The 25,724-nt window shown below is 42.6% G+C and overlaps 2 protein-coding genes across 12 annotated transcripts in view; both read right to left on the reverse strand.

The window, feature by feature from the left end:
* Window positions 1-50: 50 nt before the first annotated feature.
* Window positions 51-14,633, reverse strand: LOC118655858 (UDP-glucuronosyltransferase 3A2-like). Of its 4 annotated transcripts, none has more exons than XM_036308351.1 (7): window positions 14,165-14,518; window positions 13,275-13,376; window positions 10,658-10,769; window positions 6,908-7,439; window positions 5,420-5,651; window positions 4,189-4,408; window positions 51-1,631 (listed from the first exon to the last, which is right to left on the reverse strand). In XM_036308351.1, exons 1-7 carry the CDS (start codon window positions 14,253-14,255, stop codon window positions 1,355-1,357), a joined length of 1,566 nt encoding a protein of 521 aa, XP_036164244.1. In that variant the 5' UTR covers window positions 14,256-14,518; the 3' UTR covers window positions 51-1,354. The 4 variants fall into 4 exon arrangements, with proteins under 4 accessions (XP_036164244.1, XP_036164245.1, XP_036164247.1 ...); XM_036308354.1 differs by lacking the exon at window positions 51-1,631 and adding an exon at window positions 1,877-2,025 and having other exon boundaries at window positions 14,165-14,625; XM_036308353.1 differs by lacking the exon at window positions 51-1,631 and adding an exon at window positions 3,104-3,485 and having other exon boundaries at window positions 14,165-14,633.
* Window positions 14,634-15,968: 1,335 nt separating this feature from the next.
* The window catches only part of LMBRD2 (LMBR1 domain containing 2), a 49,571-nt gene continuing 39,815 nt past the window's right edge, over window positions 15,969-25,724 (reverse strand). For 6 of the 8 annotated variants that reach the window (XM_036308346.1, XM_036308349.1, XM_036308348.1 and 3 more), the window contains one exon: window positions 23,643-24,852. In XM_036308346.1, the coding sequence (XP_036164239.1) occupies window positions 24,792-24,852 (61 nt within the window). In that variant the 3' untranslated portion in view covers window positions 23,643-24,791. Of the gene's footprint in view, window positions 16,045-23,642; window positions 24,853-25,724 lie in introns of those variants that run through there. The other 2 variants (XR_004967425.1, XM_036308347.1) reach the window with 2 other exon arrangements.

Genomic DNA, 25,724 nt, shown 5'->3' on the forward strand with positions numbered 1-25,724 from the left:
TCGTCTCCTCCTGTGCCGACCATAAGACTGCAAAGACTTTCTTTTAGAACTTTTGTATGCTCAGCATTTATTTTTAGATCTATGATTCGAGTTAATTTTCGTGTATGGAAAGCAACAGGCAATGTCCCCTGTGTATGTTATTTAGATCAAGTCCCATTCAGATATACTATTGTTCCAGTACAATTTGCCGGAAAGATTTTACTTTTCCCACGGAATTCTCTCTGCATCTTTGTCAAAAACCAACTGAACATCCTCATGTGGGTCTATTTCAGAATTTTTAAGATGTGTCTGGAGCGGTAACTAGACACAAGTCAGAGGGGCCTTGGCTTCCATGGGATGGAGCCACCAACAGAATATTCCACCTAAAGGAATATTCTCTACCGCAGGGGGTAGGGGGGTTGGCAAGTGGCATGTTTCCTAAATCAAGACGGTCTGGGGCACCACCACGGCCCCCGCACCTGAGGCCCAAAGCCTTCCGTGTGGGCTCCAGGGTTTCTGTTACCTCACCTCTGACCGTGGGAACCTGGAGAGGGGACCTGTGACCACTGGGACACAGCATCGCCTGTGGAACCAGGCAGGCCCCTCAGGACCAGCAAAGGAGGAGCTTCGCAGGAGGGGACTCGGGGCAGAGACGAGGGGGGTTCTAGGAGGGGCTGTCCCTGCCTCACTGGGGGAGAGGATGGGCTCTCTGAGCTTTGAATGAGATGAGAAGGAGATGCAAGAGGTTGGTCCACAATGGAAGAACTGGCCAAATAGCTTCTGTCCTATTCATCAAAAGCGTAAAAAGAAGAAAGGGGAAATAGAAGTCCCTAGACAGGGGGATGAAATAGAACACTGAGTCTAGGGACAGGGAGTGGGGAGGAAACGGGGCTGTCTGGTGATGGTTTGAGCCTGAATAGAGGGGCTCATGGGTGAGGGGCAAGTCAAGAAGCCAAGGTCAAATTCATAGACACAGGAAGTAGAACACAGGTTCCCAGGGCCTTGGAGTGGGGACGGGGAAATGGGGAATTATTGTTTAATCAGGGCACAATTTTAATTTGGGAAGATGAAAAAAGTTATGGAATTGGATGGTAGTGGTGTTTGCACAAATATATGACTGTACTCAATGCCACTGAACTGAATACCTGATGGTTCAAATGGTCATTTTTATGTGATGTATATTTTACCATAATTTTAAAAAAGAAGCCCAACATTGCTGCATAAGACTATCTAAACAGAGGCAGAAGAGAGCGAGAAGCCGTTCTGGTGCCATGGCCCACGTGGGGGTGAGGGGGACCCAAGGGGAGGCCTGTGCTGGGGGAAGTCTTTAGAGAACCAGCGGCTCCCCAGCAGCCCTGCAAGTCTGCTCTGCGCATCAGGCCTCCTTCAGCTTCCCGGCCCCACACAGCCCCCGGGCCACTAGGCCCAGCAGCTTCCCACAGAGCCACACGATGCCCAGGGTGACCCCCAGCAGGAACAAGAAGATGTCCAGCAGGTACTGCTCATACCACGGCTGCTGGAAGGCGTGGGGCTTGAGGTGGGCCGCTCCCCCGGTCTGAAGGATGTGGTCGATCCAGCCCACCAGCCGCTGAGCAGGGGTCAGGGGGTGTGAGCGCCTGATGATGCTGGCGGCCACCGCTGCCGACTTGTAGCTGTTGGCAGATTCGCACACACACACACACACACACACACACACACAATGTGCAAATATATATATTGTATATATATTTGTGTGTGTATATATACACATATAAACTTATAATATACACATGTTTTGTTTATATAGACATGTATTTATGCATGCTATATATATACACACACACATGGGCATATACATGTATATGTATGCACACTATATACATATGTATGTATATATGCACATTCTGTATATATGCATATGCATATACATGCTATGATCAGTCGAAGGAATGTCAAAGGTCAAATGTTAAATATTCCATCAATTCTGAGGCCAAAGCTGATTCCAACTATCACAGAGTAAATTTCTGAAGAATTCCCAAATTGGACTTTTCTTGAAATTTTCATGTCCTAAATGAATTTTAAATCATTAAAAAATAAATTTTAAATTAGCAAGGTCTTTGGATTATAAATCCTGGAACAATAAATAATTCTATAAACTTGAATTATGTTTGTTATTTCAATTCTTATTCTTCCTTGTGTTTGTTATTTACATGTTTACAAACTTTGAATGAAAGACACCTAAATTTTGGGCCTGATAAACAAGAAAAATGGAGTCACAATTTACAACATGGAGATTTGAGCAGCAGGCTTAAGGGTGTTGGGCACAGGCCAAAGTTGCTGTTTGGTCATGGTAAGTTTAAGATGCCTGCTTGACAATGAAGAAGAGATGCCAGTTAGCAGGGTGATAAGATATACTGCAATTAGCAAAAAGGTTTGGGTTGCAGATAGCAATTTGGAAATCAGCATAGGTCTATAGAGGGTATTTCAAACATGAGACTGGGCAAGAACCCCAGGAGTTAAGCGTAGATTAGAAATGAGTTGAGACCCAAGGACCAGGTCCTGGTGAGGAGCCCTACAAAGTCTGGAGGCTGTGGAGTTGAGGAGGAATCAACCAAGGAGACTGAGAAGAGCAGCCAGTGAAGGGAGGACACTAAGAGAGGATGGTGTCTGGGTCAACTGCAGTCACTGTTCAAGGACAGGCAGTGACCTGTTGGGATGAATGATGCTGATGAGACTTGAAAAGGCGTCCCTGGCTTTGGCGGTGTAGAAGCCACTGGTGACCTGGGTCAGAGCTGCTGGGTGGAGTGAGGGAGCCTTACTGAAGCGGGCTGATGAAAGAATGTGACAGGAGGAAGCGTTGACAAAGAGCACAGAGTTTACAGGGAAGGAGAGCAGAGATTGGGAGTATATCCAGAAGGCGAAACAGTGTCAGGATGGTTTGTTGTAAGTCGAGGGCCCTTCAACGGTGAAGTTCTGGACTCTGATCATTGTACTGTGGCTCTGTGGGAAAATGCTTCGTTCATGGGAGACACAGGCTGAAGTCTTTAGAGGTAAAGTATTATAATGTCTGCAACAAATTCTCAAAGGATGCTGCCATTGATACACAGGTATAACATTCGGCGAAACACAGAGAACAAATATGGCAAAATGTTAATACATGTTAATATAAGTGAAGGGTACACAAGTGCTTATTGTATTATTCTTACAACTTTTCTGAGAGTTTGAAACTTTTCAAAATAAAAAGTTGAGGAAAAACAACTTTTGAGAGTTATTATAGCAAGTCGCTTTTCAGTTGGTGAAAGTGTTCCTAGAGAAAGAGAACGGCAATCATGCAGGAGACAGTGGGGCAAGTCGCAGAAGCAAACGCTGTGAGTGGGTGAGAGGATGTGATCCTCTACCTCCGGGCAGGGCCTGGTCTCCACAGGGGACACACAAGAGCGGGCGGAGTAGAGGGAGGCAGGCAGGGAGGCAGCAGGTTTGGCACGTAGGCTGGTAAATTTGGTGGTGCGCACATGCTGGTGGCTTCTCTTTTTTTTTCAGTAAAATAAAACAAAGAAGAGATACACCAGTGATGGCGAACCTATGACACGCGTGTCAGAGGTGACACGCGAACTCACTTTTTTGGTTGATTTTTCTTTGTTAAATGGCATTTAAATATATAAAATAAATATCAAAAATATAAGTCTTTGTTTTACTATGGTTGCAAATATCAAAGAATTTCTATATGTGACACGGCACCAGAGTTAAGTTAGGGTTTTTCAAAATGCTGACACGCCGAGCTCAAAAGGTTCGCCATCACTGATGTAGACTAATTATGAAACACATTATGGAGGGAATCATATGGCATAACTGGGGTTGATCAGAGAAGGCCTCTCTGCAGAGGAGATATGGGAGGTGAAAGGGAGAGAATGTTCAGGAACAGCTAAGGACGGAGGCCAGTAGAGGAAAGAAATATGAACATGAAGAGATAAAAGAAGTCCCACACACCCCACAACTGGTTAGAATTGCATATTATGCATATCAAGAGAACAAAAACTCTAAGAGAGAAACTCTTGTAAAGTTTCTTTTAAAAATAAAATTCTCCCTATCATCTGTCCTAAATCCCTCTTATCGAAACAGAAGGCTCATTTGTCTACCTTGGCGTTCAGTGGAAATAGGTCCATTGGCATCTTAACACTAAGTTTAGTTTATTCGAGGGGAGGGGACCCTCTGGTCAGATCTACTACATACCTCTTGTCTCCGATGACTTGTTTCATCTTAAGAGCCAGGGTCTCCGCCTTGAGTTGTTCAATTGGGATGGTGACGCCTAGATGTTTGGCTTCTACTCGGACTAAGTTTCCAGGCTGGTCTACAAAGAGAGGAATGCCCACCATGGGCACGCCATGCTGGATGGATTCCATCACACTGTTCATCCCTCCGTGGGTGACAAACAGGCGGATGCTGGGGTGAGCTAGGACAAAGAGGAACGAGAGGAAGGATAAGGCCTAAGAAGGAATTTCCAGAACTTGGGACCGCGTCATTGTCAGGGAAACGTGATAAGGGACTCTAGAGGCATCTGGGAACCAATGTGAAGAGGCAATTGCCTGGGAGACACTGTGAGCACCCTCAGAAGCATGGGTCTAAGACCTGAACCAGAGACCAGCTGCAGCTGAGAATGCGGAGACAGAACTAAGCTCAGCGTCTCCCAGCGCTCATCCATCTACCCGTGCCGCCTCCCTCCACATCATCCTTAAGCAGGGAGTGTGCCTTATGCCTTAGTAATGCCAGTCCCAGTCCTACTGTCCCTCTCTCATTTGGAGCAAAATAAAGTGTTGAGGAAGCATTGATCCAGCCCAGGAACCCGGAAACAATGTGCTTTTGTAGAGTGCAATGCTCGGGCTCTACCACAGGCCAGTGAAATACATTTGCAGGAGGAGAACCAAAACCTGCATTTCTAATTCACCAGGACACTCAGATCCCACCTGCCGCTATGCACAGGAGGTGTCCCCAGAGGGCAGCACAGGCCAGAGAGGAAGCCCCTTGGTGACTGTCAGGACCACTCAGGACGATGAGGAACACTGTCACACTGCAAGGCCACCTCGGGTGAGGAAGAGTCAGCTCAGTGTCTGTGTGTAATGAGCAGGCGGCTGGAGCCACTGTGCAGCAGCGACTTCCCTCCTGTGGGCACAGGTACATCCCAAAGGACTATGGGCGCTTCTTGGGGGGGGGGGGGCTGATCTCGATCCCCTGCCCATTGCAAGTCACCCCTCTGGAAGGTGGCTAGTGGGCTGGGCACAAATGAATGAAGCGAGCCCAGAATGCCAAGCTTTCCTGGAACTTGGCCTTTCGCTAACACACGCTTTCCTTTCACGTGATGGCGGAGTGCCCAGGGACGGGTAAGAGCTGCAACAGGCCCTAAAGAGCAAGTAACCGGAGCGAGAAAGGCAGACATGGCAGCTGCCAGCAGAGAGGGTCCCCTTACCCAGGAGGTCAGTCTGAGGAAGCCAGTCCATGATTTTCACATTCGCCGCCAATTGGACGTGTTTGGGCCAATGAGAAGGGCTGCACTTCCATATCACCCCCTGAGGCAGCTGTGCAAAGGCCCTGTGCATCTGCTCCAGGGCCTGCTGGGACTGAGCAACGTTCACTATGGAGCCCAGGGCCACCAGCACGAAACCCGCCTCGCCAAACTGGGCGATGAAGTCCTCGAGTTCCTGCAGAGAGCAGAGACGTCACAGCCAGAGGCACCCTGCTCATGGAGCACACCTTCCACGTGAGCTCTGTGTGCCTCCCTGTGCCGCGTACACCCAAGACTCCCCTTCCTACAGGATCCCATCTACTGCGGCTGGATGGGCTGCAAGAGAGTTTTCTGAGCCTCAGTGTCTCAGGACCACAAGAATGGTCCATCCTTTCTCTCCAGGCTTTGGAATTTGATGAGTTAAACTTCAAGTTCTCCTCTCAGGGGTCAGGAAGGAAGACAGGAGGTGGTTTTGATAGCACCCTCCAGAGGACCGTGCTAACCTGCCCTCCCCCTGCACTGTGGGCTTCCCCAGAGGAGCCTGGGAGATAAGCCGGATCCCCACGTGGTCAGTAGCTGGATCTCTTCTACCCCTGCTGGGGAAGCAGCAGAAATACGTGGGGCGGGAAGATGGTTAGGGAGAGAGACGCAGGATCCGTGAGTCACCATTTACACAGTGAATCTCAAGTGCTTCTCCATTTTCTCAGTTCCCAGTGACCTACGTGGGCTATGCCATAGGCAAGCTGTGAAGTTCAAGGGTATCTGTGCTCCCCTCAACCTCCACTCCACCCAAATGATGTTCTCAGAGTGGGCTTCCCAGAGGGCCTTTCATCACTGTCTCTACATTTCCCTGCTCCCACAAGCTACTCCTCGAGGCAATGAAACTACTCCTTTACCCATTGTGGTGGCAGCTATAGGGTAAGGGAAGGCCTGATTTGGGGGGGCGGGGGGGGGGGCGCTGATGGTAGATCTCTAGAATACATAAAAAGCTACAACCCAGCTCAGAATGTAGAGCCTCAAAGACACAGAAGTAGCCGGTCCTGCATGGCTCAGTGGTTGAGCATCGACCTATAAACCAGGAGGTCAGAGTTTGATTCCCAGTCAGGGCACATGCCCGAGTGCAGGCTCGATCCCCGGTGTGGGGCATGCAGGAGGCAGCCGATCAATGATGCTCTCTCATCATTGATGTTACTATCTCTCTCTCCCTCTCCCTTCCTCTCTGATATCAATAAACATATATGTTTAAAAAACAAATGAAAACAAATAAAACCCTGAAACTGGAGGCAGCATTTGGAGCCACCAGAACAGCTCACATAAAAAGACCAACAACACCACACGGTGGATGTGGAGTATTTGAAGCTCTGGTGCTACTGGGGGCAGCATAAGACTTGTATGGTCGCCTTGGAGAAATGTTTAGCAACTTCTATGTCTGTGTACAAAGGATTTACTTACTTGAGGTATAGGTTCAACAGGTTTGGCCATCAGACCTCCAACATACACAGTGTTAGGAAGCAGGGGCCGGGCAAAATCAAAGGCGAAGTCAGAATTGACAAACCACAGCTCTGCTTTCTGTTGAAGATGAAATAACACTGGCCTAGAGCCTTCTGGGAAATTTTCTCTGATCGTGCTATCGAACTGCGCATGGATGTACCATTGCCTCAAGGAAGAAATAAAGAACATCAGAGAGTTCGTCACTCGGCCCCAGAAATCCATGCGGTCCGTCAGGGAGGAGTGGAAATCGGGAACGTAGGACACAGGCTCGGGCAGCCCAAAATTCGTCACCCCAAACGTGGTGCCGAGGACGGCCACAAAGGGCCTTGCCAGCTTCTCAGCGATCAGGAAAGCGCAGAGATCTAAACCGTCCACCACCACCAGGTCGAAACTCGCATTTTTTAAGGAGCCCATGAGATCTGTCCTTCTCAGCAAATCACTACACTGATTGGCAAAGAGCTTCATTATGTTCAAAAGGTTTGTAAGTGGGCTCCTGAGAAAGAAAAAGAAGTGAGAGATGTTCAATATTCATGGCAAGTGCTCATCTGAAAAGTCTCGAAAAATCTGACTTAGCACGGGGAGAAGAAGCACGTCTGGCAGCCGCCTGCCCGTCGTACTGCTCGCCCGAGAACTGTCTGCTCCAGATCTGGCGTTTTTATGGCCTCCAACTCCACCATGCCATTTCCTTGTTTTTGTCTTTGCTACAATTCTCTCTGATGCTTAGGATGTTTCTGCTCGCTTCCCTCTTGCTTTCTTCTCCTCATTCTACCATCTTTTGGTGCCGTGCCTGCTCTGGGAGATGTTACCAGCTGTGGCCTGTGGCCCGGATCTCTCTCTCCCGGCTGAATGCTGAAGCTCATTGATGATGCTCTGTATGACCTTCAGTTCTAAGGTAACCTTGCTGTCAATGCGCCCATGGACGGGACTTGTTTTCCTGGGGATGTGAGCATCTTAATGACATGAACACACGTGGAGGGACAGCATCGCCCACCCCTAAAAGCTGTGTGCCAGGGGCATCTGCCAGGCTCTGGCTTTCGAAACTTGGGCCGACAGATGTCTTCACACTCCATTGGCAGAAAACCCTGCAAAAAGGTCACTGTGACCTGGCTCCCCTTAAGGGCCAGTGAATAAGTACTTTTCTCCACCCCTAAGGCCCTCTCCTGTGATACAGATTCTTAAAACCCCACTGAGGATTCATGTCCTATGTCAGTTTTGACTAGAGGTTTTACTTTGTTTTATTGGGAATCTATTTACTTTTCTTTTAATAATCAAGGGTTACAATTACACAGCACTTGACAAATGCCCTAGCTAAGGGATCCCACACTGATGATTTCATGGCCCGGAGTATTGGCTGGAAAGTGCTATTCCTGCTTCCCAGGCCCAGGAGCTAGGCAGTCACTTCACGAACTGAATGATGGGCAGTCAGCCGTGTGACCTCCTCTGGCTAAAGCGAAGGCCCCACCTAGAACCCGCAGGAGAGAGCCCTGCCCTGTGTCCTCTGGAGGGGAACTGGGGGAGGGAGAGGCAGAGACATGGCTTGGGCAGGGGCGGTCTCTGCCCTGACTGTATACTTTCTGGGAAGCTTGCAAAGACACCTATGGCTGTACTTCACCATAAATACTTTACATAAGCCATTCCGAAGGTGGGACGCAGACCTAAGCATTCTTTCAAAGCTCCCCGGTGACTGCAATGTGCAGGCAGAGCGAGGATTTCTGTTCTGGAGGCAGAGGGACAGGACGGCAAAGGTGCGTTTTTCCCCGCATAAGAGCGCAGGGCATACCACCACTCACATGTTTTAAAATTAAATGGTTCAGCTATTCTTAAAGCTGAAAGAAAGAAAAAGATGGAATGAACTAATGTTGGGACAAAAGCTGTTACGGTGTTTGTTTCAGTAAAGACAATCTTTCCCTTGAGGATAATTACTGATCATTGTTGGGGAGCAGTGAGAGGAAGCTTTGTTTCTGTTTTAGGGTTTTTTTGTCATCTGAGCAGAGTGATGGTCAGGGCAGGCTTCTTCCAAAAGGACATGAGACTGTGAGGGGAACACGAATGTGAGCAACTGCACAGGCAGCTCAGGACACAGCAAATTTGACGAGGCGGTTCTGATTGGATCATTTCAAAGACCAAATACAAATATATATATATATATATATATATATATATATATATATATATATATACACATACATATATATAAACAGACAGCTAGTTTAAGCCAGAAAGAGAGTAGTCTAAGGAGGCTTCTTGAATTCAATGCTCAATTTGGGATAATTTTCCTAATTATTTATGGAACAAATCAAAGGTTTCAATGCCTGTCAAAAGTTAATCAAGAAAGATGTGACATATTTCGGTCTAGTATTTTTAGTAAATCTCCATCTTCAGGTAGTGCCATGAGGTTGACCTGGTGGCTACTGTGCTTCCACGTGCTGCACACTATGGCAGCGTCTGTGGCTCCAGCAGCAAGCAAGGAAAATATGGCCTTTGGCCTCACGGAGTTTACAGTTTAACAGGGAAAGCATGTGTTCAGCAAATCATTACAAATAATAAATTAAATATTAATAAGTTTTCTAAGTATTTCAAAGGAAAGAGCTAGGCATTGTGAATGTGTAGAAACAATCAAACTAGTCTAACAGTCAGCACGGTGGTTCTGTCAATTTAATATAAACCAGTGGGGGTTCTTTAAATTAAGCTTTAAAAAAACACAACCACTTCAGGTAACACATGGGGTAATCTTGAGAACTGAGGGCATGTGTTATAAATTTTTGGAAATTAGCACATGACAATATCAACATTCACTAACATGGGAGAGAAAAGACTTGCAGAGACACAGTGCGAGGGCCTGTGGGACGTGCTCTGAAAGTGTGTGTTCCCTGCACAATCTAGTCGGAGGAGGGAGCAGAGGGCGGAGTTGGGGTGGCTTGGTTTGTCTTTTCAGCCTCTTTCATTCTCTGCTCTGTCTCTAACACCTACATTGCCTGGCACATATTAAGTCCCCCAAAAATCTTTGTAATGAAAAAGACAAAGCACAAAATTAAGTGGTAAGACGGTGGTATAGAGAAGTTTGGAGGAAGAATTGGAGTAAATGAAATAGATTTTATGGAGGAGGAAGTATTCAAAAATGCCTTCACTGGGGAGAAGCATCATTTAGCAGAAATGAAGGAGGAGCAAGAACATTCTCATGAACTCAGACAGGCATGGCTTTCGTTTCAGTGATTTCGTGCTTAAGATGAGCAGTTTCTTGTTATTTTGAGTTTCAGATGAGTGGCCTCATGACTTATTCTCTGTAAGGCTGAGAATGAGTCCCAGAGTTCTGCATGGAATGAACCGTAAATAGCCAGGCTCAAGTTCTGCAAAAATGAATCTTTGTAAGTGATCCCATCATCAAAATTTATGAGGACAGAAAGGAACAGAAGGAAGTAAAATTGAGTTTCTATGACTTTATCCAGCGATGAAATGGTGAGTTGCCCATCACTATCCCTGAACTGGAGAGATTAAAGGTAAAGGGAAGCATCTTTTAAAATTTATATTTCTACTCATTCAGGCTTGAAAACTGAACATGCTGGGAATATTAACCAGAGTGCCATATCCCCAAGACTGCCTGAAGTGATTGATTCAGTGATGATTGAGATATTTCTATTCATTCATTCATTCATTCATTCAAATTTCTCAAATAATAATTGCTTTACTTTTTTTAAAAAAAAAAACTATTACCTTCCCAGCAAAGCTTCCTTTGTAAAGAAATCTAAATTTTTCTTGAATTCCTGTTGAAAGTCTTCAGGAGGAGACCAATGGACAGTTTGGTATGTTTTCTCTCTTTTAAAACCTAAGAAGAGAGAGAAGAGAAAATTTAGTCATGCATGTTAAAAGGAATGTTGAAACCCCAATTTTAGTCCTTTCACTTATTTCTCAGGATTTTTTCTCTAAAACATCTTATTGAGATATAATTCACATATCATAAATTCCCCTTTAAAAAACTTTACAGGTTTTTAGTAAGTCTGCAGGGTTGTGCAACCATAAACACAACCAATTTTAGAACATTTCTCATCCTCAAAAGACATCTCAAACTTATTATCAGTCACTCTCATTGTTCTCTTACTTTTATTTTGTTCTTTACTGATCTAAAGTCTTTGTCTAGTAAATCCATTGTCTGGGCTTCCTCGTGGACAGTTTCTGTTCACTGCTTTCTGTTGGCATATTTTCCTATTTCTTTGTATGTCTCATAAAGTTTTTGTTGTTGTTATGATTTCCCCCATTCCCAGTTTATTCTTGTTGCTGTTCACCGTTGATGTTATTGTTACTGCTGTTTAATGACTTTCCTGAACTAATTCTGTAAAACCTATTTTGCCTGTCATGTTTAGTGATGGGAGTCTCTGATCAGTTAGTTAGTGGTCATCTAATCTAATTAGGCTGAGATTTCCTCAAATGATGTGCAACTATAAGTGCTCTAACCCTTGCCAAGGGGCTCTGTGTGTGTGTGTGGTGGGCACACTTTCACTTCTCTGGGAGGAAGTTTATGATGCTGCCAGAGCCTTCATTTCCTGCCTGCTCAGAGGCTCACAGCGAGCCACTAGTGAGCAGCTAGGACCTTCTCCTGAGCAAGGCACATGACCATCTAGATCCCCAGGAATGAGTCAGAGCTGTTCAAAGAGGCATCTTCTCAGTCATGTCGCAATATTGGGTTAAACATTCTGAGTTTACATTAGGATGACTGTGTAAAAATTATTCATTTTTAAGCCAAATAGTATGTCGTCATGTGATTTCTTTCCATTTGTGTCCTTTCTTGGCCCTAGAATTAACAATCACCTTCCTTTTTCATTTGTTTCATTGAGTTTGTTTTCTTTTGTTTTTATGCCTGTTGGTCAGTCTCAACTCCCTCCAATATTCTCTCAATACAATTTTCAATTTGGTCAACTTATTGAATAAATTTTTTCCAGGAGACGTTCCTCCTAGATCCTCCCATTGATTAAAACCAGACGACGGCTGACCATGCCAACAGCAAATCTTCCACTCTTCTGTTTTGCCAATTCTATTCTCTCTAGCCCTTTGTCTTCCTCTTTCTCGGTTCGCCTGTTGTTCTGATCAGCCTAAATCCTGTCGTTACTTCTACTTTTTGAGAAACTTAAATTTATATGAAAAGGAAAGCCTTTGAGATTGTTTTATTGCTAAATCTTGTTGGTTTTCTGGGTGCAATACCAATGCCAAAAAGTTTGATGTCATTCTGAGTCTTATTCATTATTGAAATATATGATAACGTTTAGGTTATTTTTATTAATCATTGGTATTCTGAAATTTTGCCATGATTTGCCTCGCCATAGGTCTTTATTTTATTAGTCTTTGTGTTGGGGCCCTTCAATATAAAGACTTGTGTGTTCTAGTTCTAAATTTTTTTCTTGTATTGATTTTCTGATAAGTTTCTCTTGCAGTTTCACTGCCTTTTTTTCCCCTGGGATTCTTACCAGTCTGAAAAACATTTTGATCCAATCTTCACAAACTAGAGGCAAGATTTTGAGCAACATAAATAAAGCAGCATTTTATTTACTGAAATGTGTGTGAAGGGTTTGCCTGAAGGGGCTGTGGATGCAGTGAGGGGGTGAGAGATAGAGGAATACAGATGAGCAGAGCCAATAGCATTTCAGACTTCCTTTTGCTAAGGTCATGGTCTAAGATGGACCTAAACCAGTACCCATATCTTTCTTCGTTATAGTGATTCAGAGGACTAACATGAAGTTTTGCAGGACATTTAGCATGTACAAGGCACTCACAGCTTATCATCTATGGAAGGAGGGTCCAAACACTACTGTCCAGTGTGGTCCCCCTTGAGCACTTGAAGGGTGGCTAGTGTGAACTGTAAAACACACATCAGATTTCAAAGATTTAACATAAACAAATGTGAAATGTCTCGTGAATAATTTTTATAGTGTTTACATGTAGAAATGATATATTTTGGATATATGGGGTTAAATAAAATATATTATTAAAATTAGTTTGACCTGTCTCTCTTTTTTTATATATATATATATTTTATTGATTTTTTACAGAGAGGAAGAGAGAGAGATAGTTAGAAACTTCGATCAGCTGCCTCCTGCACATCCCCCACTGGGGAAGTGCCCACAACCCAGGTACATGCCCTTGACCGGAATCGAACCCGGGGCCTTTTAGTCCGCAGGCCGACGCTCTATCCACTGAGCCAAACCGGTTTTGGCTGACCTGTCTCTTTTTAATTGTTCATGTGGCTTCTGGAATTTTAGCAATTACATTATGGAGCTTGTATTTGTGGCTCACGCTATAATTGAATTAGACAGTCCTAGTCCACAGAATAAGATGATACCTGGTGGGAAATGAAGGTCGCTCTGTTGAAGGAAGCTGACATCGTGCCCATGATCTTGAAGAATCTGAGACACCCGGTCCATCAGTAGATAATGGCTTCCCCCTAGGAGCAAGGCTTCCGTTTTGTGAGGTGCATGGAGAGAAAAGCCACAATGGTGTGGTAGGGGCTCAGGGGAGCTTCCTGGCCGGAGGGTGGGGCCAAGGAACACTTCCTTCCTCTCCTCACTTCCTCTGTGGGCCAGGCGCTCAGGACCCTTCAGTCCTCATGGAGTGTGACTCCCACTCTCTGAGGCCCCACCTCTAGCAACCCTCCTCTAGTTCCCCTGTCCTGTGAGGACCTGCCCATGAGACTAGCTCAGAGCATCCCTCCTCCTAGGAAATAGTCTCCATTTTATGAAGGGCCATGTCCCTTATTCATGCCTTGTGTGCACAGGGTGGTAAGTCTGTGGCTTCTCATAGCAGACACATCAGGGCTACTGTTGAGACCCTCCTCCCTGGCAGTGTTTGCCACAGAGAAAAGCAGAAAATGGCTAGAAGGTGACTCCCGGAGGCAATCATGCAGAGAGGGACATTGAACTAGAAGGTCCTTGAAGTGTAAATATGTTTGGCAGGAGATACTGAAGTCAGGCATCTTGGGATGCCTGCAGCCCGCCCACCAGGCCCCTGGAGAAATCTGCGGGCCCTGATTTGCATTAAGGAACAAGGAGGGATCCCCAGAAAGTTGATCCTAGGACTGCGGCCCAGGTAGGCGCGCTCCTGTCTTCCCAGCTTGCTCTCAGCTTCAGGGAGACCCCGTGCTTTCCTAGGGGCCGCTTTCTGCAGCTGACCTGACAGCCCTGGGGAGGAGGGGTCCTCTGTGGCCTGCACCCAGGAGCGCGCTCAGACACTCACCGTACAAGACCACGGTCAGGATTCTGGCGCCTTCCAGGAGCGGGAGCCAGGACCCCAGGAAGGCCAGCAGCAGGGCCCGCTGCCCAGGCATGCTGACTCAGCCGTGCCCAGCGCAGCCGCAGCCGAGCTGCAGGCAGCGCGCCCACAAACAGGCTGACCTCCTGCTCCCTCGTCCCGCACAGCGAGCTCTGCAAACTCCTAGCTGGTGCGCCCAGCGAGCGCGGTGCCTGCTGCCCCGGGATCAGAGCTCAGAGCTCAGAGCTCAGAGCTCAGAGCCAGCGGTCGGCCAGGCTACCCCGCCCCTTCTCTGCCAGTGACCCCTGCTCTGCCGGCCTGTCCCCTGGATCCCGCCTGGGAACCCGGGCTGGGGAGTGTCCATGAGAGTCACGTCCATGACACGCCCCGCCTCGGAGTGGGCGGGTGACAGCCCTGCGGGTCAGCAATGCCAAGTTAGGACGCCCAGCCTGCCTGCGGTATTCCCGTCCTCTTTTCTGGCTTTCTCCCGCCCCTGGGGTGCCCCACCCAGAGCCCTTCTTACTAATTCTTGGAGTGACACACACCTCATCTCCCGCCCCCTCCGCCTCCCGGGAAGGGACCTGGAGGTGGTGTTATGACAGCTGGACCAGGAGCGCGGGTCACTGCGGGACGGTGACAGCCATTCACCACTTACCTTCTGATGCAACACAGACTCACTGAGCACCCGCTGGGGTCAGGCAGGTGGCTCTGCGCACATTCCCCCGGAGCTCCTGTCTGCGTGGGGAGGTGAGCACTGGCGTGAGTTAGAACTTAGGTCCTGCTACGTTCCAAGGCGACCTCCAGGTAAGGACCTGGAGGAGCCCGCGCTGAGGCAGGCGGGTGCCTGGTGTTTCTCAGGGAATGAGCGCTCCTGTGGGCAGCACTATTCCCGGCATTTCCAAGCCCATGACTTGGTCACCGCCGCACAGCCACCCTGAGTACTGTATTGTAAGCCATCCGCCCCCTCCCCACATTCTCTTTTTATTAAAACTGAGTCTGAGGTTCAGGGTTTCTGACTTAATCAGGGGCCAAGTTTCCCAAACACCATATTAAGAGATGCCACTTTATTAGCAATTCCTCTTTTTCTTTTTAAGGTAGAAGAGAACTTGTATTTAAATGGTGCCCAAGGGCGATGCATGTGTTTTGGCACTGATTTCCTCCTGTTCTGTTTTCTCACCGAGGAAAGGAAAATAGCCCTAACCTCGGAATGCATGCTTCTCCGTGGCCCTCGGGGCTCCGTCTGAGCTCTGCCCTGTCCTCTGCATACGAAACGGCCTGTGCGTGCAGCTCCTTCTCCGCCTGCGTCTTCCCTGTAGAACATGTAAGAACCACAGGCCTCTTCTCATTGTGTACCATCTCGGCCTCCCTTAAGGAGTCCAAGCCAGCGAGCAGGGTTTCTGCTACTACCCTTCTCTTAGAAGCTTGGAGCTTCCAGTTCATTTTATTGGGGTTTATGCCATTAGAAAAGCCACCTCGCAAATTGTTTTCCGATAAGCTCTTCACCGTGGGCTTCCTGGAGATGCTGTAGGATAGGGCCTTTAAAATTCTTACATTCTGAAAATCCTTATGGGGATTTGAGGCACCATGTCAATGTTTCTAAGGTCTTAGGGGTTTTATCAGTCTTGGCTTCATGCTTAGACCATGTTTTCCTGGAACGCCCTAGATTTGATGTTATCTTTATCATCATCAATTCTAATAATTTGTGTATTTTTGGATCACCCACATACATAACTATGTCATAATAAATAAAAACCTGTTTCTTCTTTTGGCCTTCTTTCTTGTCTTATGATTATGGAACATACAATGTTGAACAGAAGTGGTGATGGTTGGCATCCTTGCCTTGTTCTGGATCTCAAAGGTAAAGACTGTAGCATTAAGGGTGATGTTTGCATTAGTTTGGGGTTCTTATTTATACATATACATATATAGACACACATCTTTTATCATAAAAATGCTTGCTTTTTAAAAATAGGACTTTTAAAAACATAAATTTTATCAAAATATTTTCTCCATCTCTGAGATGATCATGTGATTTGACTCAACTATTAGAGTTATAGAAATTGATTTTTCTTTTTTGAAACCTTTTACATTTTGAAATAGAAACACATTCAGAAAAGTACATAAAATATAAATGTATAGTTAATAAGTATAAAAAGAAACAAGCTTATAACAACACCCAAGGGAAGAAACAAAACATTGCCTTTACTAACGCTAAGTCTTGCAGCAACACCCTGACTTATAGTGCTGCGAATCACTTCACAGGACTTGCGTAGTCTGGCAATGATGCACGCATTCCTACACAATACATTCTAGTCTGGGGCTGTTTCTGTTCTTTTGCTGTTTTGAATTGATTGGATTTTTAAAACATCTTTCCATCTTTCCTCTCTTTGAAGCTCTATCCCATTTCTATTCTTTTAATGATCAACAAATGATAGCATGCATTCTTAACAAAGTCTAGCTTAGCCGAAACCAGTTTGGCTCAGTGGATAGAGCGTCGGCCTGTGGACTGAGGTCCCAGGTTCGATTCCAGTCAAGGGCATGTACCTGGGTTGCGGGCACATCCTCAGTGGGAGATGTGCAGGAGGCAGCTGATCGATGTTTCTCTCTCATTGATGTTTCTAACTCTCTCTCTCTCTCCCTTCCTCTCTGTAAAAAATCAATAAAATATATTTAAAAAAACAAATAAACAAAAAAAAACCCCAAAGTCTAGCTTAAGCAATATCCTTACTCCTGGATAGTACCAGACCTTAAAACACTAATGCAGTTTCCTCCACTCCCATCTTATATAGTAACTAGAAGTCTGGCCTGTGGGGATCTGGCCAAAACCGGCTCTCCGACATCCCCGAAGGGTCCCGGATTGTGAGAGAGCGGTTCTTGGCTTCCTCCTCTCCAGTTTCGTTCTGGGTGCATCACCCGAGAACAGCAGCTGCCAAGTCACCGCAGCTTGGCATCTCCTGCATTGAGCTTCTGCCTCCTGGTGGTCAGTGCATGTCATAGCTACTGGTCAGACGGTCAGATGGTTGCTTAGGCATTTATATACATAGATTCTCTATATACTTTACCTTTATTATAAAAGTATATATAACAAAGCACACATAAAAGCATGCACTGCTCAGCAATTGATTACAAAATGAACACCTATAAACCAAGAAAGGGAACACAGGCAGCAATCCAGAAGCCCAAGGTCACCTTGATTTCTCCCACATTATCTTCTTTTGTGTTCAAGTTTTAGATTTATGACCTATTTTGAGTTAATTTTTGTGAAAGGGTTGTCAGTGTCTAGATCTTGTTCTGGATCTCAAAGGTAAAGACTGGAGCATTAAGTCTCTCTCTTTTCTTTTTTTTTTTTTGTATGTCATTGTCCACCATCATTTGTTCAAAACACTCCTTCCTTCATTGAATTGCCTTTATTCCTTTGTCAAAATGAATTGACCGTATTATGTGGGTATATTTCTTGGCTCTCTATTCTGTTCTTTGTTTTTTTCACCAATCCCACACTGTCTTGATTACTGTAACTTTATACTAAGTCTTGAAGTTGGGCAGTGTCAGTCCTCTGACTTCGTTCTTTTCCTTCTGTGTTGGGTCTTCTGGGGTTTTTGCCTCTCCATGTAAACTTTATAATCAGTTTGTCAATACCCATTAAATAGCTTTTGGAATTACATTGAATCTATAGATCAAGTTAGGAAGAACTGATATTTTTTTTTCATGCAAAACAAAATCAAATTTAATGGTCTAAAGTGCAAAAGTAGAATAAATTTTAAAAAGCAAAAGAAAATTAACAGAACCCCAAAATGTCAAGACAGTTATGAAGATAACTTTGAGGGTTAATCTTTAAAACTGTAAGTCAAAAGTCTTGTGTGCTTGTTGTTAATCGATAACTGGCAATAAGTAAGTACTTTTCTGCAGTGTCCATACGAAAGCAAAGTTTCAAAACAAAATCTGACTAAAACAGAAAAAAAGTCTAGTGCTCACAAGAAGGGATGTGAGAAATACAATAGTCAAATGTTTGTGCCGTTTTATTCATTTGAACTATGTTACATGTTCTTGGAAATTGAAGGATTATGAACAATAGCGTGGGGCACCATGCATGCAATGTGTGACAGGCATTTGGGATGTCAGGGCAGCAACACTTGTCCAGGCATGCCTTGAGCTTAGCTCTGACTTGGGCATATATGGAGTTTCCTTGAAACCCTGGGGTCCATTCCCATTGGCTCCTGGGCTTAGGAACAGGTTCATGTCCTCCTCTGGGGGGCCAGGCCCAGCATGTAGCCCCCTTCCTGGTGCTGGTCCCCCTCAGGCAGGCCCGTGGACATGTCCGGGACTGAGTGAGCAGGAGGTGGCAAAGGGAACTACCTGGGGCAACAACTTACTGCCAACCAAAGTAGGAATCACTTAAAACGTGGATGTGGTTGAGAAAATGCACATTCAGCATCTAAGAACTGACAACCTGACAATTTTGAGTCTTGCTATCCATGAACATGGAATCTCTCCCTATTATTTAGTTGATTTCTTTCATCAGAGTTTTGTGGTTTTCCTCTATATATCTTACATCCTTTCTGTGAAATGTATACCTAAGTTTTTCATTTTAGGGGTTATTCATGTAAATGCTATGTGTTTCTGAATTTCAAATCCCACTTGTCCATTGCTGGTATATGGGAAAAGGATTGACTTTTGCATAGTAACCTTGCACCCTACAAACTTGGTATAATCGCTTATTAGTTCCAGGAGTATTTATTTTTTTGGGGGGGGGTCAATTCTTTTGGATTTCCTACATAGACAATCATGTCATTTGCAAACAAAGAGAGTTTTATTTCTTCCTTCCAAATCTGTGTATCTTTTATTTTATTTTCTTGTCTTGTTGTATTAGGTAGGCTATTGTAAGTGGTATTGTATTTTATTTCAAATTTCGAATGTTCCTTTTGGTATATAGAAAAGCAACTCTGTTTTCTTGCTCGGCCTGACCAGGGTTCATCATTTTTATCTATCTTTTCAAACACTCAGCTTCTGGTTTTGTTGATTTTTCCTGTTTTCAATTTCAGTGATTTCTGCTCTAATTTTTATAACAATTACTTATTCTAATTATAAACACAGGATAAAGTAACATGGAATCTAAAGTATATCTTAAAACATTTTTTATAATATCTGTTAATAGTTTTCTAAGAAACAAAGAGTGAGTGCTTCAGTCTACTTACAAGAATTTAATCTCAAAAATGGTATGGTGTAAAATGCATAAATAATTAGCAAAATTCTTAGTAACTTGTAGAAATGTACTTTATTTCATGCAAAGCTACATAATTTTCTATATTTTAACAGCTAATCAATTAAACATTTCAAAAAATCATTACATCACAATAAATTAAAATACTACAGAGCAATTCCAAGTCCATGAGTTTGTCAAAATCAAACTGAGAAAACCTTATACATAGATAAGGCCAAATAGGTAATTTACTTATAGGTAGCACTTTGCCGCTTTTTCCAAATCAATTTGAAAATGCAGTGATTACCTGCAGAGAAAAACAGTGAAATCTACAATCCACTGATCAGATAGAAAAACATCTGTCACTACGTACCAGGTAGTAATGGCTGATTAAGGATTATTTGGCATCATGCACCCAAAATGAACATAATGAACATTCTGAAAAATTATGATCAGATACATATTTGAAAGACTTATCTTTTATTCCACCTAATCCACTGAATTAGATAATCAGCATATACTTTATTAATGCAACACAGAAATTAGGCTTTTGGTGTACTTTGCCTGGGTACTTGTATATATTAAAAGAGACTGAAGAGATATAAGAACATTTCAAATTCACGCTGGACTACTGAACTTTAGAATATTGCCCTAAGGAAATGGGTTCTGGGCAGAATTTATCTGGGAAAGATTTTTTAAATTACTTAAAAGAAATATTACAATTAGTTACTTACAAAAACATTTTATAAAAATTAAATACCAGGAAGTAACAACATCAATATCAGAACTTTTTAACGCTATAATTTATAAATATATATTAGATTACAGTAATTTAAAAGACAGTTCCACATGTTCCCTACCTTCTAAAATAAGAAAAATTCTTCAAGCTTGTTTTCAAAATATGGAAAAAAACAAATCCATTGGATTGCTTTTAAAAAATACATACACAGTCTCTCCCCTACAATTTGGTGTAGCAAGTAGGGAAGATGCTAGCCAGCATTCTTTTGAGAAAGACAGTTCAAAGCGACAAGGTTGATAAGATTTATGTCAATTACATCAACTCAATGTGTTGTATGGTCAGATTAATACATTTTACCCTTCATATGTCTGCCATAGTAAATGATATTGTGTTTCTAATCTGAAATTCCACTTTACATGAACTCTCTCTCTTTTTTTTTTTGCACTAAACACAGTAAAATCTCTTTTTGCAAAAATAATTTGAGATCAAGATAACCACAAAAGAAAATATTTTCAGGAGAAAACGTTAATGCTCCCCAGGGAGTGTATCAAAAACAAATGTCTTTTAGAATATCAATATGAAAAGAGGAACGTGCCATTATCTTTGCTTTATTCACAAACTTGAAATTATAACAAGGCTTCCATCAACCTTAATGGACAAATCTTTTGAAAATGAGAATAAAATTTAGGGAAATCAGGCTGAGCATGAAAGGAAATGGAGGTGTAAATATATTCATCCTTGTGATTTTCAGACACGGTCCATTCAAATCACAAGTATAAAACTCACAAAACTGAGCAGTGTGGATTATAATCACAGAGCTTATTTTTCCTTTAAAATACTATCCTAGAACATTCCCTAAACCTATTAAAGGTATAAAAAGTGAGGTTTGCTATTGTACATAAATGAAATTCCTTCATTAATATGCTGAAATACACTTACGAAAACACACATTGCCTTTCCCATCCACATTTACTTTCATTTGGGTACACAAAAGGCATAAATATAAGGACCGATAATCTAATCAAACAGCAGACTCCCAAAACAAACTAATGGTGGCATTTCTTCCCAGAGGTTGGGACTGCCAGATTCTCGGATCTGTTTTTATAACTAAAGAACTATCACTCTTTTGATTTAGCTCTTGTAAAACGAGGGGGCTCTTGCGTGATGACATTATCCCAAAGCCCTTGTATTCATCTGGTGAGAGAACAAATTCTAATAATTAGGCTTATATCTTATTTCTTATTTTAGTGATGATTTTTACAAAAATGCTCTATGGATAATAATACATTATTGATGAAGTAACAAAACTTAAGTAGAAACTTACAAGTGTTTCACGAAATTAGATTATTAATTATTTTCTGCAATGATTACTTTGAATTACCAGCTTACTGAATATGCTTACCTAACAATTATTTAGAAAAATAATATAGAAAATTTAATCAGATTATCTATTATTATGTAAGAAAGACATCTGACTTCAAGAGGTAATTGCCAGAAGTAACTCTTCAAGAAAAGTACTTTGCATGTAAAGTATATTAACTTAGTAGTAATGTTTTACAGTAGATGCCATTACATTTTAATAAGGTTCTCAAAAAAGAACTCTCTTGTACTTACTGCAGATTTTTATATAAGGTGGCTTACTTAGTCCCCCAGCAATAAACTGTCTTCAGAGATTAAATCATTACTTTCTGAACTCAAATTTACCAGGTAACCTTCCTATCTGATCATATATAAAATCCTGTAAGATAAATTCTGCTTCAAAAATTGAGTACTTTGGATCACGTAACCAAAATTATTGGGAAAATAACTCAGAAGTCATAAAGGGATCTACTATTCATGAAGTATAATACTTTGATTATTCAAATAATAAAAAAATAATAATAAAGGAAAGTAGTACATTCCCTTACATTTTCCTATCAATTTATCTTAGGTAACTGTAAGTTATAAAGTAACTGGATAATTTCTTCTCGTTTTCTGCTTCAGCTTCTACAATCACATCTGAGTTTTATGACAAAAACTGACAAGAAACAACATTATACTTAAGAGAAATATTCCAAAGAAACCCTAAAACTAAATAATAAAACAGTACTATTTTCAGAGGACTTTTGGTGAATTTCCCAAAAGTTTCCACTTAGGGAACTTGTGGGGTTCTTTGTAATAATAAGAAACTGGATCCTTTTGTGGGGTGATCATTTCCCATCCAACACCTTCAAATAGACTAGGAAAAACAGGACAGCAAACGACTGATTTTGTTTTCTTTTTAAACTCCACCATATCAGCCAACATCAACTCAATACCCTCACAATAGCTTTGTGAGGTAGATCAGTCGATAAATAGCAAGTATCATCTTTATTTTGCAAACGAAGAAACTGAGGCAGCAAAAGGTTACATGACTTGCCCAAGGTATTCCATGGTCAATCATGAAATTACAAGCAGTATTAAATTATCTCTGCTCCTGGCCAATTTTGCTCTAACCACACTTCACAATAAAAGGCTGTGTATGTGTGATCTCAAATGGACACTCTATATGACCTTCGACTGAGAGTAAAATCTATCCATTGATAATTATGTTAAAGGGCAGCTAATCTCAAAAAATCATAAAAATTTAAGAAAATTAGATAAATAGGGTGATATACTTTCAGTATCTGCATAGAACTGTGTCTTTACAAATTCACATAACACTAAGTAAAGAGGAAAATTAAAATAAAAAATTATGATTCAGGAAGGATTACTTTCAAGGAACATATAATCATATTGTTAGAGTGACTATATAATTCATCTTTAAACTGGAATGCTTAAGAGTGAATGTGAGCACGGGACAAGTTCCCCTGGACAAGAGGTTTGTAACTGAGACTGCATGGGCAAGTTCAAGTACAGTCACCACTGGGTGAACCTGAGCATGGGTCCTCGAAGATGTGCGAACGTTTCAGGGACATAAAAACCTCTCTGTAAACATGTTTTGCTCCTTTATATTCACTGAGTAATGTGATGATTTAAAATATAACACCTAACTCTGACTTAACCACAAAGGTTAAAAAAAATCAATTAAAAATAATTAGCATGTTTAAACCAAGAAGTTATTACATACTAGAGATCCGGTGCATGAAAATTCATGTACTGGAGTGGGGGTTCCTCAGCCCGGCCTGCCCCCTCTCACGGTCCGGGAGCCCTCAGGGGTGGGAGGCCACCTGGTGATCAGGGGAAGGCGATGCCCCATCACACCTCTGCAGCTGCCACTGCCGGCAGCGCAAGCCTTGGCCAGTCCTGGTTACCTGAGCCTCGGGCGGCCCTGGGTGGCTGGGAAGCCGCCATCCAAGGCTTGCTTGTTCCTTGGGCCGGCCCTGGGCGGCTGGGGGGCTGAGGGAACTGGGCACCGCCAACTTGTGGCTGTGGGCGCCACCATTTTTGAGGGTAGGGCAGTCAATTAGCATATTCCCTCCTTATTGGCTGTGGGTACCACCATCTTTGCGACAGCATGAGGGTCAATTAGCATATTCCCTCTTTATTAGATAGGATTTCCATTCTAATATATAAACATAACTCATTTTATTGCGCTATGCCTTACTGCATCCTAGAGATGTTACGGTTTGGGGGTTTTTTTGTTGTTGTTTTATTTTTTTTACAAATTAAAGGCAATACCCTCCACCAGCAAAAATATTAGACTCACTTTATTGCTGTGGTCTGGAACCGAATCCACAATATCTCCAAGGTATGCCTGTAGTTTTCTGTTTGCTATAAACCACAATTTAAGTGTTATTAGTAGTAATAACAGAAAATGGATTAACTTTTTGCCTTTGAATAACCAGATATTCTTTTTCAAAAAGCATAAATACGCACCTTTAAATATTAGAGAATTCTGTGGGACTCTTTGGTTATTAAAAAACAACAACACTATTTACCATTATGTGTATGATTCTCCTTCAATGGAATAATCAAGACTTAAATCGACATGCTCAATGAGAAAGGTGGACACTTCTCTCCGAAATGAACATCTTTTACAAGGCATAACAAAGCACTGGCAGCTTCCAGTTACTACCAAAGACTAAGAGTTACACTTCGCCCAGTTACCACACACGTGCTGCAGACACCAGCACTGTCACTGAAGTCTAGTCTGAACTGTACATGCAAAGACCTCCCCAACACGCATATAGAGCTGGAAAAGAACTTTTTACACCTACTTATGTCTGGTAAACAAGCCTTGTTTTACAACATGGGTTTTGTAAATATGGTTATCGTGGTCTCCAATTCTTTGGGAAATACAAGATTAACATATTCTTTAGAAATAGCAAAAATGTTAATCAAAATAAAGTGGTATAATATTATAGTTTGACTTAGGGCTTCCTTGGAGCTTTAAATCAACTTTCCTGAAAAAAACAATATGAAACAAATTGAACTACATGTTCTCAACACATACTGATCTTTATCATGAATTAAATCCCTCCATGAATTAACTGTACTCCAAACTAAGGCAGACACTTCAGGAATGGTATGTAATAAATTCTATTAGAAAAGATGATACTCTATTCAATGGAGCATGAACTATTACTAAGATGTGACTGATTTTCAGTGCCTTTTGTTTATCACCAAGAGTACAGTGTACATTTTAGGGTATATAGATATTCATAAAGACTGAACTGATTGGCTGCGGTTAGTTATTCCATGAATTCTTTCAGACTTTAAACATCATCAAATATTCTGCTGCGAGACATCGAGAGGTATCGTCCACCGGGCTGATACCTGAAAGGTGGATAAAAATATGATCTGAGATCAAAATAATAGAGGAGGAGAGAAAAACGAGGACATTTTCAAAGGAAGTAACTAAATAATTTATAAGCACCGTAATATCTATTCAGTAGCTGAAAGTAGAAACCTATTTTCCAAGGATATTATCCCAAAGGGATTTACTTAGTTATACATCAATTAACAACTATCTGTTTAGAGCCTAGAATGCATGAATCACAGGCTGAGATATGTAAAAGGAAAGGGGTGGAGAGATGTAAAACACATTGTGGAACTTAAAGCACTTAATAACCACTCTTGAATGTTAAATGTAAATAGAATATCTTCATGTATATTTTGTTTTTATCTATTTCCACATAGTATCATGTCTAAAAGCACAGAGTCTGTAGCCAGAGTCCTGGGGTTTGAATACCTGACTTTGCCATTTACAAACTGTGTGATGCTGGGTAAGTTACTGAGCCTGTCTAGGTATAAATCCAATTGGATTTACAACCATAAAATACAATATAATTGTAAAAGTGCTTAGAAGAGTGTCTAACACCCAGTCACAGCGAGGAGGCTGTTGTTAAATATGATAAATTTCACAAATGAGATTGTCAGAAATAGACATTGTTAAGACTCTTACTATCAATGTGTAATGTCATTAGCAGTTTATTAAGATTTCAGTTACCGTCACTGGACGCTATAATTTTAAAAATAGAAAAACATTAGAAAGTATAAAAAGACATCAAAGTTTGCTTAATATGCTTTTAAAAATATTTTTATTGCCCTAACCTGTTTGGCTCAGTGGACAGAGCGTCGGCCTGCGGACTGAAGGGTCCGGGTTCGATTCCAGTGAGAGTGCATGTACCTTGGTTGTGGGCACATCC

Source organism: Myotis myotis, unplaced genomic scaffold (assembly GCF_014108235.1).
Source record: "Myotis myotis isolate mMyoMyo1 unplaced genomic scaffold, mMyoMyo1.p scaffold_m19_p_5, whole genome shotgun sequence".
Classification (NCBI taxonomy): Eukaryota; Metazoa; Chordata; class Mammalia; order Chiroptera; family Vespertilionidae; genus Myotis; species Myotis myotis.